Source organism: Ranitomeya imitator, chromosome 5, assembly GCF_032444005.1.
Source record: "Ranitomeya imitator isolate aRanImi1 chromosome 5, aRanImi1.pri, whole genome shotgun sequence".
Taxonomy (NCBI): domain Eukaryota; kingdom Metazoa; phylum Chordata; class Amphibia; order Anura; family Dendrobatidae; genus Ranitomeya; species Ranitomeya imitator.
Window position 1 is genome coordinate 607,610,072 of NC_091286.1, and position 14,802 is coordinate 607,624,873.

The 14,802-nt window shown below is 43.0% G+C and overlaps 1 protein-coding gene across 33 annotated transcripts in view; it reads right to left on the reverse strand.

Annotated features, from left to right (window-relative positions):
- The window catches only part of MYT1L (myelin transcription factor 1 like), a 770,605-nt gene that overhangs the window by 36,471 nt on the left and 719,332 nt on the right, over positions 1-14,802 (reverse strand). For all 33 annotated transcript variants that reach the window (XM_069728021.1, XM_069728020.1, XM_069728031.1 and 30 more), the window contains one exon: positions 9,236-9,304. In XM_069728021.1, the coding sequence (XP_069584122.1) occupies positions 9,236-9,304 (69 nt within the window). The remainder of the gene's footprint in view (positions 1-9,235; positions 9,305-14,802) is intronic.

Below are 14,802 nucleotides of genomic sequence, written 5' to 3' on the forward strand. Positions count from 1 at the left end.
CATACCAAGAACAGTGTGTGGCAACCTTGTGAAGACTTACAGAAAACGTTTGACCTCTGTCATTGCCAACAAAGGATATATTACAAAGTATTGAGATGAAATTTTGTTTCTGACCAAATACTTATTTTCCACCATAATATGCAAATAAAATGATAAAAAAACAGACAATGTGATTTTCTGGATTTTTTTTTCTCAGTTTGTCTCCCATAGTTGAGGTCTACCTATGATGTAAATTACAGACGCCTCTCATCTTTTTAAGTGGTGGAACTTGCACTATTGCTGACTGACTAAATACTTTTTTGCCCCACTGTATATATATATATATATATATATATATATATATATATACATACAGGTCAGAGCAAAAGTTTGGACACACCTCATTTAAAGATTTTTCTGTATTTTCATGACTATGAAATTTGTACATTCACACTGAAGGCATCAAAGCTATGAATTAACACATGTGGAATTATATACTTAACAAAAAAGTGTGAAACAACGGAAAATATGTCTTATATTCTAGGTTCTTCAAAGTAGCCACCTTTTTCTTTGTTAACTGCTTTGCACACTCTTAGCATTCTCTTGATGAGCTTCAAGAGGTAGTCACTGGGAATGGTCTTCCAACTATCTTGAAAGGAGTTCCCAGAGATGCTTAGCACTTGTTGGCCCTTTTGCCTTCACTCTGTGGTCCAGCTCACCCCAAACCATCTCGATTGGGTTCAGGTCTGGTGACTGTGGAGGCCAGGTCATCTGGGGTAGCACCCCATCACTCTCCTTCTTGGTCAAATAGCCCTTACACAGCCTGGAGGTGTGTTTAGGGTCATTGTCCGGTTGAAAAATAAATGATGGTCCAACTAAATGCAAATCGGATGGAACAGCATGCCCCTGCAAGATGCTGTGGTAGCCATGCTGGTTCAGTATGCCTTCAATTTTGAATAAATCCCCAACAGTGTCACCAGCAAAGCCCCCCCACACCATCACACCTCCTCCTCCATGCTTCATGGTGGGAACCAGGCATGTAGAGTCCATCCTTTCACCTTTTCTGCGTCACACAAAGATATGGCGGTTGGAACCAAAGATCTCAAATTTGGACTCATCAGACCAAAGCACAGATTTCCACTGGCCTCATGTCCATTCCTTGTGTTCTTTAGCCCAAACACGTCTCTTCTGCTTGTTGCCTGTCCTTAGCAGTAGTTTCCTAGCAGCTATTTTACCATGAAGGTCTGCTGTACAAAGTCTCCTCTTAACAGTTGTTGTAGAGATGTGTCTGCTGCTAGAACTCTGTGTGGCATTGACCTGGTCTCTAATCTGAGCTGCTGTTAACCTGCGATTTCTGAGGCTGGTGACTCGGATAAACTTATCCTCAGAAGCAGAGGTGACTCTTGGTCTTCCTTTCCTGGGGCGGTCCTCATGTGAGACATTTTCTTTGTAGCGCTTGATGGTTTTGCCACTGCACTTGGGGACACTTTCAAAGTTTTCCCAATTTTTCGGACTGACTGACCTTCATTTCTTAAAGTAATGATGGCCACTCGTTTTTCTTTACTTAGCTGCTTTTTTCTTGCCATTATACAAATTCTAACAGTCTATTCAGTAGGACTATCAGCTGTGTATCCACCAGACTTCTGCACAACACAAGTGATGGTCCCAACCCCATTTATAAGGCAAGAAATCCCACTTTTTAAACCTGACAGGGCACACCTGTGAAGTGAAAACCATTCCAGGTGACTACCTCTTGAAGCTCATCAAGAGAATGCCAAGAGAGTGCAAAGCAGTCATCAAAGCAAAAGGTGGCTACTTTGAAGAACCTAGAATATAAGACATATTTTCAGTTGTTTCACACTTTTTTGTTAAGTATATAATTCCACATGTGTTAATTCATAGTTTTGATGCCTTCAGTGTGAAAGTACAATTTTCATAGTCATGAAAATACAGAAAAATATTTAAATGAGAGGGTGTGTCCAAACCTTTGCTCTGTACTGTACATATTCATTGCTATGGTGATCTGTAACATCGTTTGCATTGAACTCCTTTTTATTTCCATCCCTAAAATTTCTTCTTTTTCTTTGATGCAAATCTGAGAGCATATCATCCGTCCTGACTGTCTACGCCGGCACTGGCCAGGTGGTGGCAGCATTGATCCATGCCACCAGTATTATATAATCTAGAACTGTGGAAAACCAGCTGTCAATTTATCAGATACATAAATAAGCAGAAAATAATTGTGGCGCGTCACACTCAGAGGTTGGGAGGTGTTATCGCTAAACACCAGATCATATGTAACAGACATTGGCAAAGTATTCCCTCCTGAGATATTCATTTCACAAGTTCTCTTATGCAAATGATCCAAAGTGATAATTAGCTGAAATGAGGATGACATAAGCATGGGCTGGAGCTCTATGATTTACTCATGGTGTAAATTTTCACGTTTTTCTTTATCATAAAGTGTAACATGAATTTGTAATGTGCGCTTATTCCTAATCAGTGGGAGGAGGTGTTGTTTACCGCACACAGGACACAAATTTTGCAGCTCAATATATACATTTCCTTTCTAAATGCTTTGCAACAACAAGGTTAAAGAGTAGCTGCACCTAGTTTTTCATAAATCAGTAAGGCAAGTGAAAATAAGAAATTTTGTTGCATGTTTTATTAGCAAAATCTCCACGAGACAGTTATTTTTTTTGTCTCTCGCACTAATGATACACTCTCAAAAACTGTTATCACCCGTATAGAGACAGAGATCCTGATTCCAGCGATGTGTCACTTACTGGGTTGCTTTTTAATAAAATCCCTGTTTTATCTGCTATATATCTACCAGTTTTCTGAATGCTGAGCTCTGTATAACCCCGCCCACACCACTGATTGGCAGTTGTGTACAGAAATTTACCAATCAGTGGTGGGGGCGTGGTTGGACTACCTGGCAGCAGTTTTACTAGTCCTCTAATGATAATCTCCTGCCGATAAAGCTATGATCTTATCAAAACTACACCAACCAGCCCAGTAAGTGGCACATTGTAATCAGGGTCTCTGTCTTTACTTTGTACTGCTCTCAGATTAAGGCCGGTTTCACACGTCAGTGGCTCCGGTACGTGAGGTGACAGTTTCCTCACGTACCGGAGACACTGACTCACGTATACACATTGAAATCAATGTGTCTCTGCACATGTCAGCGTGTTTTCACGGACCGTGTGTCCGTGTGCAAAACACGGAGACATGTCAGTGTTCGTGGGAGCGCACGGATTACACGGACCCATTAAAGTCAATGGGTCCGTGTAAAACACATACCGCACACGGATGCTGTCCGTGTGCAGTCCGTGTGCCGTGCAGGAGACAGCGCTACAGTAAGAGCTGTCTCCCCAGCGTGGTGCTGAAGTCGCCATTCATATCTTCTCTCCAGCAGCGTTCGCTGTAGAGGAGATATGAAAAATCCTCTTTTTTTTCGTGTTTAAAATAAAGATCCCTGTCCCCACCCCCCTCCCACCCCCTGTGCGCCCCCCCCGCTGTTAATAAAATACTCACCCAGCTCCCTCGCAGCGTCCACTCAGCGCCAGCTTCTCCTGTATGAGCGGTCACGTGATGCCGCCGATTACAGTCATGAATATGCGGCTCCACCTTCCATGCGGCGCGGAGAGGACGCTTCGAGGGAGCCAGGTGAGTATTTTAGTAACAGCGGGGAGGCGCACAGGGGGAAGGAGGAGGGTGGGGACAGGGATCTTTATTTTAAACACTAAAAAAAAAAAAAAAAAAAGGATTTTTCATATCTTCTCTCCAGCAACGCTGCTGGAGAGAAGATATGAATGGCGGCTTCAGCAACAGATGCAGTGGACAGCGCTTACTTGTTGCGCTGTCTCCTGCACGGTCCGTGTGGTACCCAGTTGGCACACGAGCGGCACACGGCTGCCGCACGTGTGCCACACTGATGTTCACGGTAAGCACACGGACACGGATAATTCCGGTACCGATTTTTCCGGTACCGGAATTATCTGGACGTGTGAGACTGGCCTAAGTAGGAGAAAGTTGGTGACAGACTCTTTTTAACTACAGAAGGCTCACACTGATGCCATTTATGTGCTGTTTGTGATTTTCACAAATCTATAGATTTGAATGGTTCAATTTGATCTCTGACTTCATACAAAAATGGACTTGTTGCCTTGAATTTTTTTTTTAAATCATGGCAAATCACGGTCCGTGAAAAATCATGAGCATGCAATTAACCCCATAGACTATAATGGGCACATAATCTCTCCATGAGAATCACAGATAGAACACGCACATTAGATGATTCACGGATGTCTGTATGAAGCCTTAGGATAAGTTCCCATTATTTGATGCAAAGTGCATGGGATTCGTAGAAGTCTTGTTCCCACTGCGCAGATACTAACCTGCGATGCCATTTTGAAATGCACAACATGTCAATCCCTCCTGCAGTAAACATGTGTTTTCTCTATAGACTTTAATGAGGAAAATACACAGATAAAAATGCATGCGCAAATAAAAAAAAAAACAAAAAAAAAAACCTGCAGGACTTTTTCAATACCATTTTGTCAAAGGCTATCGAGAAAATCGGAATGTTATAAAATGACAGACCAAGAAGAGACATAATCCACAGCGGAAAAAGTGTATGTAAAAAACAGACTAAAAAAAAAATTGAAGCTAAACTTAATTAGCAAATTGCTACAGAAATACTGCAGGAATACTACTAAGGGTATGTATACAACATTTTTTTCTGGTGTATTTGCCACCCAAAAAACGTTGCAAAACCACGGCAGAAATGAACTCAGTGTACAGCAATGTAGAAGCCACAGTGCTGTGCTCACGTTCCCTCTCTTGTTACTACTCTTAACTACTTCTTGGTTCGGAAACCGTAAAGTCACAAAAATAAGTAACGCTTATTCTTCGCTCACAATGTATAGTTAAACTGACAAAATATCTAAGGCCAGTCTCACACTTCCAGATAATTCCGGTACCGAAAAAATCGGTACCGGAGTTATCCGTGTCCGTGTGTCCGTGAGCTCACGTAGGCCATCCGTGTGGCACACGTGCAGCACACGTGTGCTGCCCGTGTGCCGACTGGGTACCACACGGAGCGTGCAGGAGACAGTGCTAGAGATAAGCGCTGTCCCCTGCATCTGGTGCTGAAGCCACCATTCATATCTTCTCTCCAGCAGAGTTCGCTGGAAAGAAGATATGAAAAATCCTTTTTTTTCGTGTTATAAATAAAGATCCCTGTCCCCACCCCCTCCCACCCCCTGTGCGCCCCCCCGCTGTTACTAAAATACTCACCCGGCTCACTCGCAGTGTCCTGTCCTCGCCGCACCTTCTCCTGTATGAGCGGTCACGTAGTGCCGCCCATTACAGTCATGAATATGCGGCTCCACCCCTATGGGAGGTGGAGCCGCATATTCATGACTGTAATGGGCGGCACCACGTGACCGCTCATACAGGAGAAGCTGCGGCGAGGACAGGACGCTACGAGGGAGCCGGGTGAGTATTTTATTACCAGCGGGCGGGCGCACAGGGGGTGGGAGGGGGGAGGGGACAGGGATCTTTATTTATAACACGAAAAAAAAAAAAAAAGGATTTTTCATATCTTCTTTCCAGTGAACGCTGCTGGAGAGAAGATATGAATAGTGGCTTCAGCACCACGTGGGGGGGACAGCGCTTACTGTAGTGCTGTCTCCTGCACGGCACATGGACTGCACACGGACAGCGTCTGTGTGCGGTATGTGTTTTACACGGACTCATTGACTTTAATGATTCCGTGTAATCCGTGCGCTCCCACGAACACTGACATGTCTCCGTGTTTTGCACACGGACACACGGTCCGTGAAAACACACTGACATGTGCAGAGACACATTGATTTCAATGTGTCTACGTGAGTCAGTGTCTCCGGTACGTGAGGAAACTGTCACCTCACGTACCGGAGCCACTGACGTGTGAAACCGGCCTTAGACACGCTCATTCTAGGAAGAGAATAGAATAAAAGACGTCAGCAGAAAAAGCGACAGAAAAACCACTGTCGAAAGTCGCTTCAGGAAAACCACGCTGATTTACCTGGGAAAGATCGGCAGCTTTTTAAATCATTTTTTTTTCTACCGATTGTTTTCAGCCTTTTTACTTGACGGTGTCAAATTTGTCCACATACAACGAACCATAGCCAAGTTCTATATTCTCCCAGGAGATCAGTCTGCACTTTGTATATATATGTGCAGTACATTGTGTAGCATAATAGCCCAGATTATAGTGCAGCATCCGATACAATATCCCCTCCTCCCTTCTATATTCATATATTGATTATGGCTCCCACCATTTTGGCCAGGAAAGCAGCATGGGCGTCATTACAGCCTGCAATCACTCCCGGCAATTAGCAGCGAGTGTGTGTGACACGTCAGGCGTTCTTTATGCTGCGTGTTTGGTCTCCGTCACATTAGGGAAGGATCTGTCGATATTTAATGATCCGCTTCCTAATCTCACTTCCTTTTTGTAAATAGAATTTGAAATGTGGATAAATAATTGTGGTTTCAAAGAAATGATAACCTTGTTAGGACGGGAGAAGGCGGCTACCGCGACTGTTCTGTGGAGCGTCAGGTCGTTACTGCACTTGTGACTGCAGCAGCTTTATTGATCTGGTCTTAAAGGGATCAGTGCATGTTTATCAATACCGCGTAACTAATGGCTCATGCCCACGTCCATGGATCCCGTCCAAAACGCAAGAACTGGCTCCTGACCCTAGCGTGATACCTTTACATATTTTTCACGCTCGGGTCAGGAAACCCATTGCCAGTCCATGCATTGCGGCACGAGATTGGACCGAGATCCGCGGACGTTTTAGGTTAAGATTCCCATGAGGAGTTTTCGCTGAGTTTTTAACACTGTGTATCATCGCTGCGTAAAAATAACACAGCGTCTTACAGTTCCTGTAAAGAGGATGGGATTTATAGAAATCTCAAGACGAGTCCGCGGAGTTTTGCGTGTTGATTTTCCCCATAGACTTGCATCAGATGCAGAGAATCCACAGGCAAAAAGAAATGAAATCCGCACATGAGGGTATGAAAAAAAAGTACCATGAAGTATCAAATACAAAACAGTTTTATGACATGAAATAGCAAAAAGTGGCAAAAAAAAGCAGTGTAAAAAAACTTAAAAAAACCCCAAGTGACCTAATTTACCTAATAGGTGCAACATCAAAAACTCAGCAAATCCTCATCGTGTGAACGTAGCCTTAGACGAGTGCAAACTAGACTGGACAGTCTCAACATGCAAAAAATCTATCACCGTGGTTAATGCTGCTGGATAAAGCCTTCTATTCTAATCTTACATCACCTATTCGCTGACTTAATGATAATACTAATAATAATAATCAGGAGGCAGAAATATGTGACATAAATCGGGGGCATATTTGGCGCATGGTGTTGTTTGTTAGTCCATGTCTCTTTTCCGCTAAGCGTTGCCCCTTTTTAATGAGGCCATATCTCCTTCACAAGGCACAGATAGTGTCTGGAACACTTAAGAAATATTATGGAACTAATTAAGATGCGCCAGATTCTCTGAGCGTCAGAAATAGACTGGAGTTCATTTCTGCTCTATATTATGTCATTTTTGGGGTATAAGCTATAATGCTATAATAAATTTGTCGGGCTGCACTGAGCCTCAGCGCCAAGCTTTGCCTATTTTTTTTAAAAAAAATGTGGTGACCTGGCGTAAAACGAAAAAAGTTGCAAAATTACATTCTGTGCAAAACCTTTGTGACATTTGCAGCTATTTTCAGGCCAGACTGTTGTTTAATGAATTGGGATCCTAGTGTTCATTTATTTGCTATATTTATATTTTTGTTGACTTTTTCATATCACCATCTATATAAAAAAAGTCTAAAATCTTACAATATAGGCACTGTGCTTAAAAGGGTTGTTAACATATGGATGGGATCTATCCACAGGATAAGTCATCAATGTCAGATCAGTGGGGGTCTGACACTTCGGATCCCCACTGATCAACTGTTATCTGCACTGTTTAGTGGCTGCTCCTCTCCTTACTGCACATTTTTCATTTTTATTATTTTATACCATTGTATTCTGTATAATCCCATTAAAAGGAATTCTGTCAGCAGATGTTTATATGTAATCTGAGGACAGGGTAATGTAGGAGTAGAAACCCTGACTCCTGGGATGTATCACTTGTTTAGCAGCTGGCTGTCCTTCCAATACAATCAGTGTTTTATCAGCAGCAGATTTACACTAGGTGTCAAAAGCAAGACTGCCCAGTCAATCTGTGTAACCCCGCCCCCTCTACCGATTGGCAGACAATGTACAGTGTACACAGGAAGCTGCCAATCAGTGGTGTGGGCGGGGTCATATACATCTCTTCATTCATCGCACAGCAACAGCTACAGCAGAGAAAACAGGGATTTTATTGAAACTACACAGAGCAGCCCAGTAAGTGACACATTGCTGGAATCAGGGTCTAGGTCTCTACATCATGCTGCTCTCAGATTCTATAGCAAAAACCTGCTGACAAATTCCCTTTAAATTAAATGAAGGGAATTGTGTAATATGTGTGTAAATAGATCTGGTAAAAATAATGTTGGAGCTTTAATCTAAGACTGTCTTTCATGTGGCACATAATGAGGGGTGGGGGTTGTAGAGAAAAGCAACTGCTTCCTAATTTAATGGGTCCAATATTTTGGTCCTTTTGCTCTGGGGCTCTCCTGGTCTGTTTTAGATCTACTATTGTCAGGACCCAGTTACGATAATTGAATAGTGTGAACTTGCAGCGATAGTCTGTATTCTGACTCCTCAACGCGCTGACATTACTTATAATAAGACCTATATGTCCTATGTATTGTAAATGGCACTTACTCTCTAAATAATCAACATTTTATCAGCAGTGCTGCATAGGCAGTTTTTTATTACAGGATATGTGATATGTCTGGAAGCCTGAGACTTGGCCGGGGCATTTTACAGTATTAGCCTCACTGATTTAAAGAAAAGTAAAACTCAGATAGAATAATGCCAAGTTATATGAGCAACAGTAAAATAGATGGAAATAAAGAGAAGGGCAGCCGGTGGCTTTATGACACCCTGGATAAAGCTTACATCCAATTTCACAGCGTTGCTCAAAGTACCTTCTACAATCTCCATCAGCTCGGGACGACATCATGGGAGAGAAAAGTCATGCGAAAATCACTAAGGACACAATACCTATACAAACGGCAAAAAGACGGAAAATGTGGCCTCTTACTTGAGTTCCTGTGAACTAGTGGCCATCATGTTTCGAATACTCTTATCTGCCAGTGGACAACCAGACAACCTGAAAAAAAAAGCATAGAAAAAGGAAAGGGTTAAAAGAAGATATGTCAAGACCTGTGGTGAATGGACGAATGTGTGGACTGGCAGAGAAGGGGCCAAATGATGTGAAAAGACCACACTGCATTGGTGCCATCTGCATAGCGCAGGCGGCACCTGCTACATCTTTCTACCGATATTTGTCTTATGATCTAAGCATCCTAACCTCGTTTAACTGCTTTAACTAATTTTTCAGGTCAGATTTTTTTTTTCTCTCACCGTCATTTTGAAAAAAAAAAAAAACACTAATGTCTCGCTATCTGGAAACCACCAGCAATGTGCTATTAATTAGCCTGTTGCTCTTTGGAAACCATCAGCAATGTGCTATTAATTATCCTGTTGCTCTTTGGACACCATCAGCAATGTGCCGTTGATGGATCTGTTGTTCCTTAAGTGCTTCAGGTTCACTGTATCTGCTGTTGACCTAGTTAGCTGTACAAAGAATACTTCCTGCTGTATAGGTACTTAACACACGAAGGTAGAATTAATATATTAGTGATTCATGAAGGAATAATAAGAATACAAAAAAACAATATTAAAATCTATCATCAGCAACACCACAGGTTTCTGGTTTCCATATATGGGAACCGGACAGAAGATTATTTTTATGTATAAAAGATATTACCATCCCATATATTTATGCCATGAAAAAATGGATATGCCGCAAATGTATAGTAGATGTGGATACCGCCAATATGACCAGCACCATGTGTCTCTGGAGAGTGCTACTGTCAGTGGAGTAGTGGTTGGAATTTCCATTCATTTGTATTGTTACACCAACCACCTCACCAATAAAAAGAACTCATGATGAAACTGAGATAAATGTACAGCTGAACTCACACTTTATATGCCATAAATATATGAGATGAGAATTTCCCTTTAAACTATGTTAAGAGCGGTGCTGAAGAGGTGAAGATGAAGAGTCATGTTGTTCTGATATGTCCATTCTGCCATGATTGTTGACCCACTCAACGAAGTATTATTGATATTAAAGGGATTCTGTCATGTTCATTCTGCTCAAATTGTAGACAGCATAAATCAGAGTTGGGCTGCACGATTGTAGTCCGTGATATTTTTCTCTGAAATGCACCAACAGTTCTGAGAAAACATACTTTAAAGAAAATCTGTCAGCAGGATTTCACCCTCCCATATTATTTATATGCTCAGTCCATTGTCACTGTCGCTAACATGCATGCTTTTCCAGCATTGTGTTACCCTCTGCGCTCACCGCTCTGCTCCTATCAGTCTCAGGCCTTTACACTGAACAGTCTCTTGCAGAAATTCCAGCACTGCTGCAATCTCCTCTTGCTGAAATTCTCTGGCTATAGGAGTTGTGGCCAGTCCTTGCAGGAATTGAACCTCTGTGTGTCCTGCAGAGTTTAACTTCCCTGCCCTATCCCCTACTGACAGGGGATGAATTGGCAGCTCCGCCCGCTACACTGTGCCTGAACTTAGGTTCCTAGTGGCAGACTGTCCTTAGTGGTCTGTCTAGTCAAGGAAGAAGAAGTCAGCTAACCACTTTCATTGCTCTGCACCTGGGTGGGAATAGAATCCTTGCAGAGAGCCACCCTGGTACAGGTCGAGGCAAATACACAATAAGAAAAATAGGAATGCTCCAGAGATGAAAAGGTAAGTATAAAACTTCATTTTTATTGCAGTGATTTAAATTTTTTTGACTGACATATGTCACAGAGGTTAGGTCTGGCCTCTGTGAAACGTCAATCACAATTTTTTAAATCAGTGCAATAAAAGTGAAGTTTTATATTTACCTTTTCATCTCTGGAGCATTCCAATTTTTCTTATTTAGTGTTACTTTTAAGCACATGTTTGTATTGACTCTCCTGTTAGTGACCCAGCTTTTATATCCGTTCTAACTTACTTCTCCGCTCCTGACCTCGGCTACAAATTCGGATCCTACGTTGCCTGCCCTGACCTTGAACTGTCTGAATACGTCTCTGTCTGTTCCCTCTGTACCTCATATCCCTGTCTTGACCCGTTGGTCACCTGCTGTAGGTCCTTGGACTACCTGGAGTTGCTCCTAATAGCTATCCTATGGGCCAAGCCTATCCTCACCATCAAAGGCTCTAGTGAAGACCAGGTGGCCACTTAGTCACACCTCTCCATGGTAAGCCTGGATCGTGACACAGTGGGTCCACACCCACCGTAGGCACATCTAGCAATCCCTTTACTTGGCCAGTCTGTTCATCCATTCATCCATAACTGAGAAATCAGTGTTTGAATTGATATGAAAATGAAGCTAAAGAGCTGTTGTAGATCTGAAGCCTTTGTCACTCCAGCTCTATTCCTCACCAAGCACTGCCTCCTCCTGTTTGACTGACAGCCTATTCAACTTCAGGCAACGATGGAATCAGTATATCACTAAAAAGAGGAAGTGGTACTGGGCTGCAAATAGAGCTAAAGTGACAATGGCTTCAGATCTACAATAGCTCTTCAGCTTCACTTACATATAAATTCAAATGCTGATTTCTTAGCAATAGAGAAGCCGACCTGCCATATAAAAGTATTTTTGGATTTGTCTTTAAAAAAGCTCCACACGCATATAAATTATTTGGAGGATAAAAAGCCTGCTGACAGATTACTTTCATAGATCCTGCAGTGTCAAGACTAGTCTAGTGCCGCAGAGGCCAAATCTTTCCAGCCCTGCTGCAGCTGATTGACAGGTCTATCCTGATGTACATGTGACACCCCAGGAATCCGGTTGTCACAGTGGTATTGCCTGCCTCCCCGGGAGGGTGATGCCATGCCTGGGAGCAAGAAGGAGTCCCCTTAGCAGGTAACACTAGCATACAACACTTTCCTGATTCCAGGCCAGAAGGGGAGCTCTAAACCCGGTTTCAGGGTAGCTTCCCTATAAGTTCTGGTCTGGAGGAGGAGTTACAGTCAGTCTGTGTGAGACAGTGAAGGGAGAAGAAGCAAAGGAGAAAGAAACTGGGAGCGGAGCTGTGATTGATCTCACCCCCAGGATTAAGGGCAAGAAACCGGACGCTGGGGGCAGGAGATTGCAGGTCTCCTGGCCACAATTGACATCTGAAGGCACAGCAGCAGATTGAAGCCCGGAGTCACCACGAGAGAGCGACACCTGTAATAAGGCTTGAGCTGCCTGCCATGCACGTAGTGGTCCACCTGAGGAACAGATTGAGAGAGGGACTTGTGGAAAGCTAAGGCATCAAGAACCTAGAATTCAGCGCAGAAAAGGAAGGCTTCCAACCACACCTTGCTAGGGGGATTCCGAACTGCTTCCAGGCTGCCCGGATTTCACCTGTAACCTGTGCCCTGGACTGCAATTTCACCAGTAAAAGGTAATGAGACTGCAAATCCTGTGTCCTCCAATTATTTTCTGGACCCCAAAATCTACAACCCATCATAGACTGTCCTGGTAGCCCTGGGGCCTCCGCTCCACCTGTGTGGAGCAAAACCATCTAAGCTGCATTACCATCGGCCCCAGTGGATCCCTTTAAGAAGCGTCGGCCATCCCTGGCCAAGTACCACAGGTGGAGTCTCGAACATTACTACATTAGACTTTATTTCCACTTCCATTCATCCCCTTTAACTGGACGCCCAGGGCCACGGACCGGATCACTGCCACTGTGACCACCCCTGTAAGAACTGTGCCGACCCGATACCAAGCATCCCATGGCCCTAGCGAGCGCTCCATACACACATAGAAGAGACCAGGCCATCATCTCTACCAGCACTGGAAAGGGCCAGCTGAGGCAGCGTTGGACTAGTCTTGTGTCTGGGTATGGTTCGTGGCCATATCTTCTGTCTTCTAATACAGCATTTCAGAGAAAAATATAAAGAGCAATCACGCAGCCGGGTTCTGATTGTGCTGCCCGAGGTTTAGGCAGCACGAATCAGATGCCTGGGGGGGTGTCAATGAAGGCAAAATAGGTATGACAACCACAAGGCACTACTGTTCTTCGTCACTCCAGCTCCGCCCCTATGACTCCTGGTATACTTTATACACTTAGATTGCACTCATTTCTAACTTCTTTTTCTCCAAGACAATTTTTTAATAAATTCATGTCTCGATAGTAATAAGTAATAAATCATTATTCCATCAGTTAAAGCATAAAAACTCTGTGACAGGTTCCCTTTAAGCTTTAAACCAGAAAACAGCAAAAACTACAAACTCAATGGCTGAAAAGCGCAATCACATTAATATTACCCAATATATATTCAGGGAAACAGGGCGCACTAGTTATTAAAGGCACATTAATACTACAAAGACTAAAAGCCTTAATGCAACGTCCATTGATTATGAAGCAGGAGGACGTCGTTTATCGCCAATTACGCCGCGATTAGTTGGATCTGTGAGTTGGCGGGGAATCAGAGGAGGAGAATAAGAGAAAGTCTTTGAAAGGTGCAAATTGGCGTTCACAAACTTTTCCACGGCCAGTAAATGTACAGTTATTATCCACATATGTAGGACATCTATATTTATACACGTCTGTGACGAGCGTACAACAAATGACCCGCTCAGCCACTAATTGAGCGGTTTATGTAAGTGCAATGCGCAGTGTTACAGTCACACAGCAGCGCGGAGCGGCGGAGTCAGCGAGAAAACCAAATATCAAGAAAAACATAAATCCATTCCTTATGATATGGATTATTTTGTTAATATTTTAATTTCATTAAATTTTTTTATTTATTTATTTTTTTCCATTTTGGATCAGTGGCCTCTGAATTGTGAAGCTAGAAATAAAATGATTAATGGAAGGAGATTATATATCATTGATCAACTGTAAAATTCCATAAAGCCATATCTCCGGATCAATCACGCTGTCGCATTGTGAACTTCACGTCTAATGATTATTGTTAGTGTGGTCGTACGCGACGGCAAGGCAGAGCCACAAATTGTTCTCTATGTTATGTCACCAGTCGCAAGTTGCGTGCGGCTCAGTTGTCGCAGGCTTTAATACAGGTTGTATGCCACTGGCTCGAGCTTCGGCTGTTTTTTTTTTTTTTGCTCTTTTTAACAGCAACGTTGAATTTCAGCTTCAGTTTTCGCTTGCACAACTTGTTTGAGAAATGCTGTCAGGCGAGAAATGTCACCATGTAGTCCCAGCCGTAATCTATAGTTTAGAAACGCTGATAGTTTGGTACTTGTTTTTGGAGGGTAAATACTAGATAATGTGGATTCTCGCAAGGCTAGGAACACAAGAATAAACAGGAAACCATTGATCAGGCAAGTGTTTGAAAATTAAAGGGAATCTATCAGCAGGTTTTTACTATATAATCTGAGAGCCTCATGATGTAGTGAAACAAACCCTGATTCCAAGGATGTGTCAATTATTGGGCTGTGTTTTACTGTTTCAGTACAGTCAGTGTTTTATCAGCAGGAGATTGTCGCTACTGGACAACTGGCCACGTGCTTCCTAGTCCAGCCACGCCCCAGCACTGATTGGTAGCTCTCTATACACTATACAATGTACACAGTAG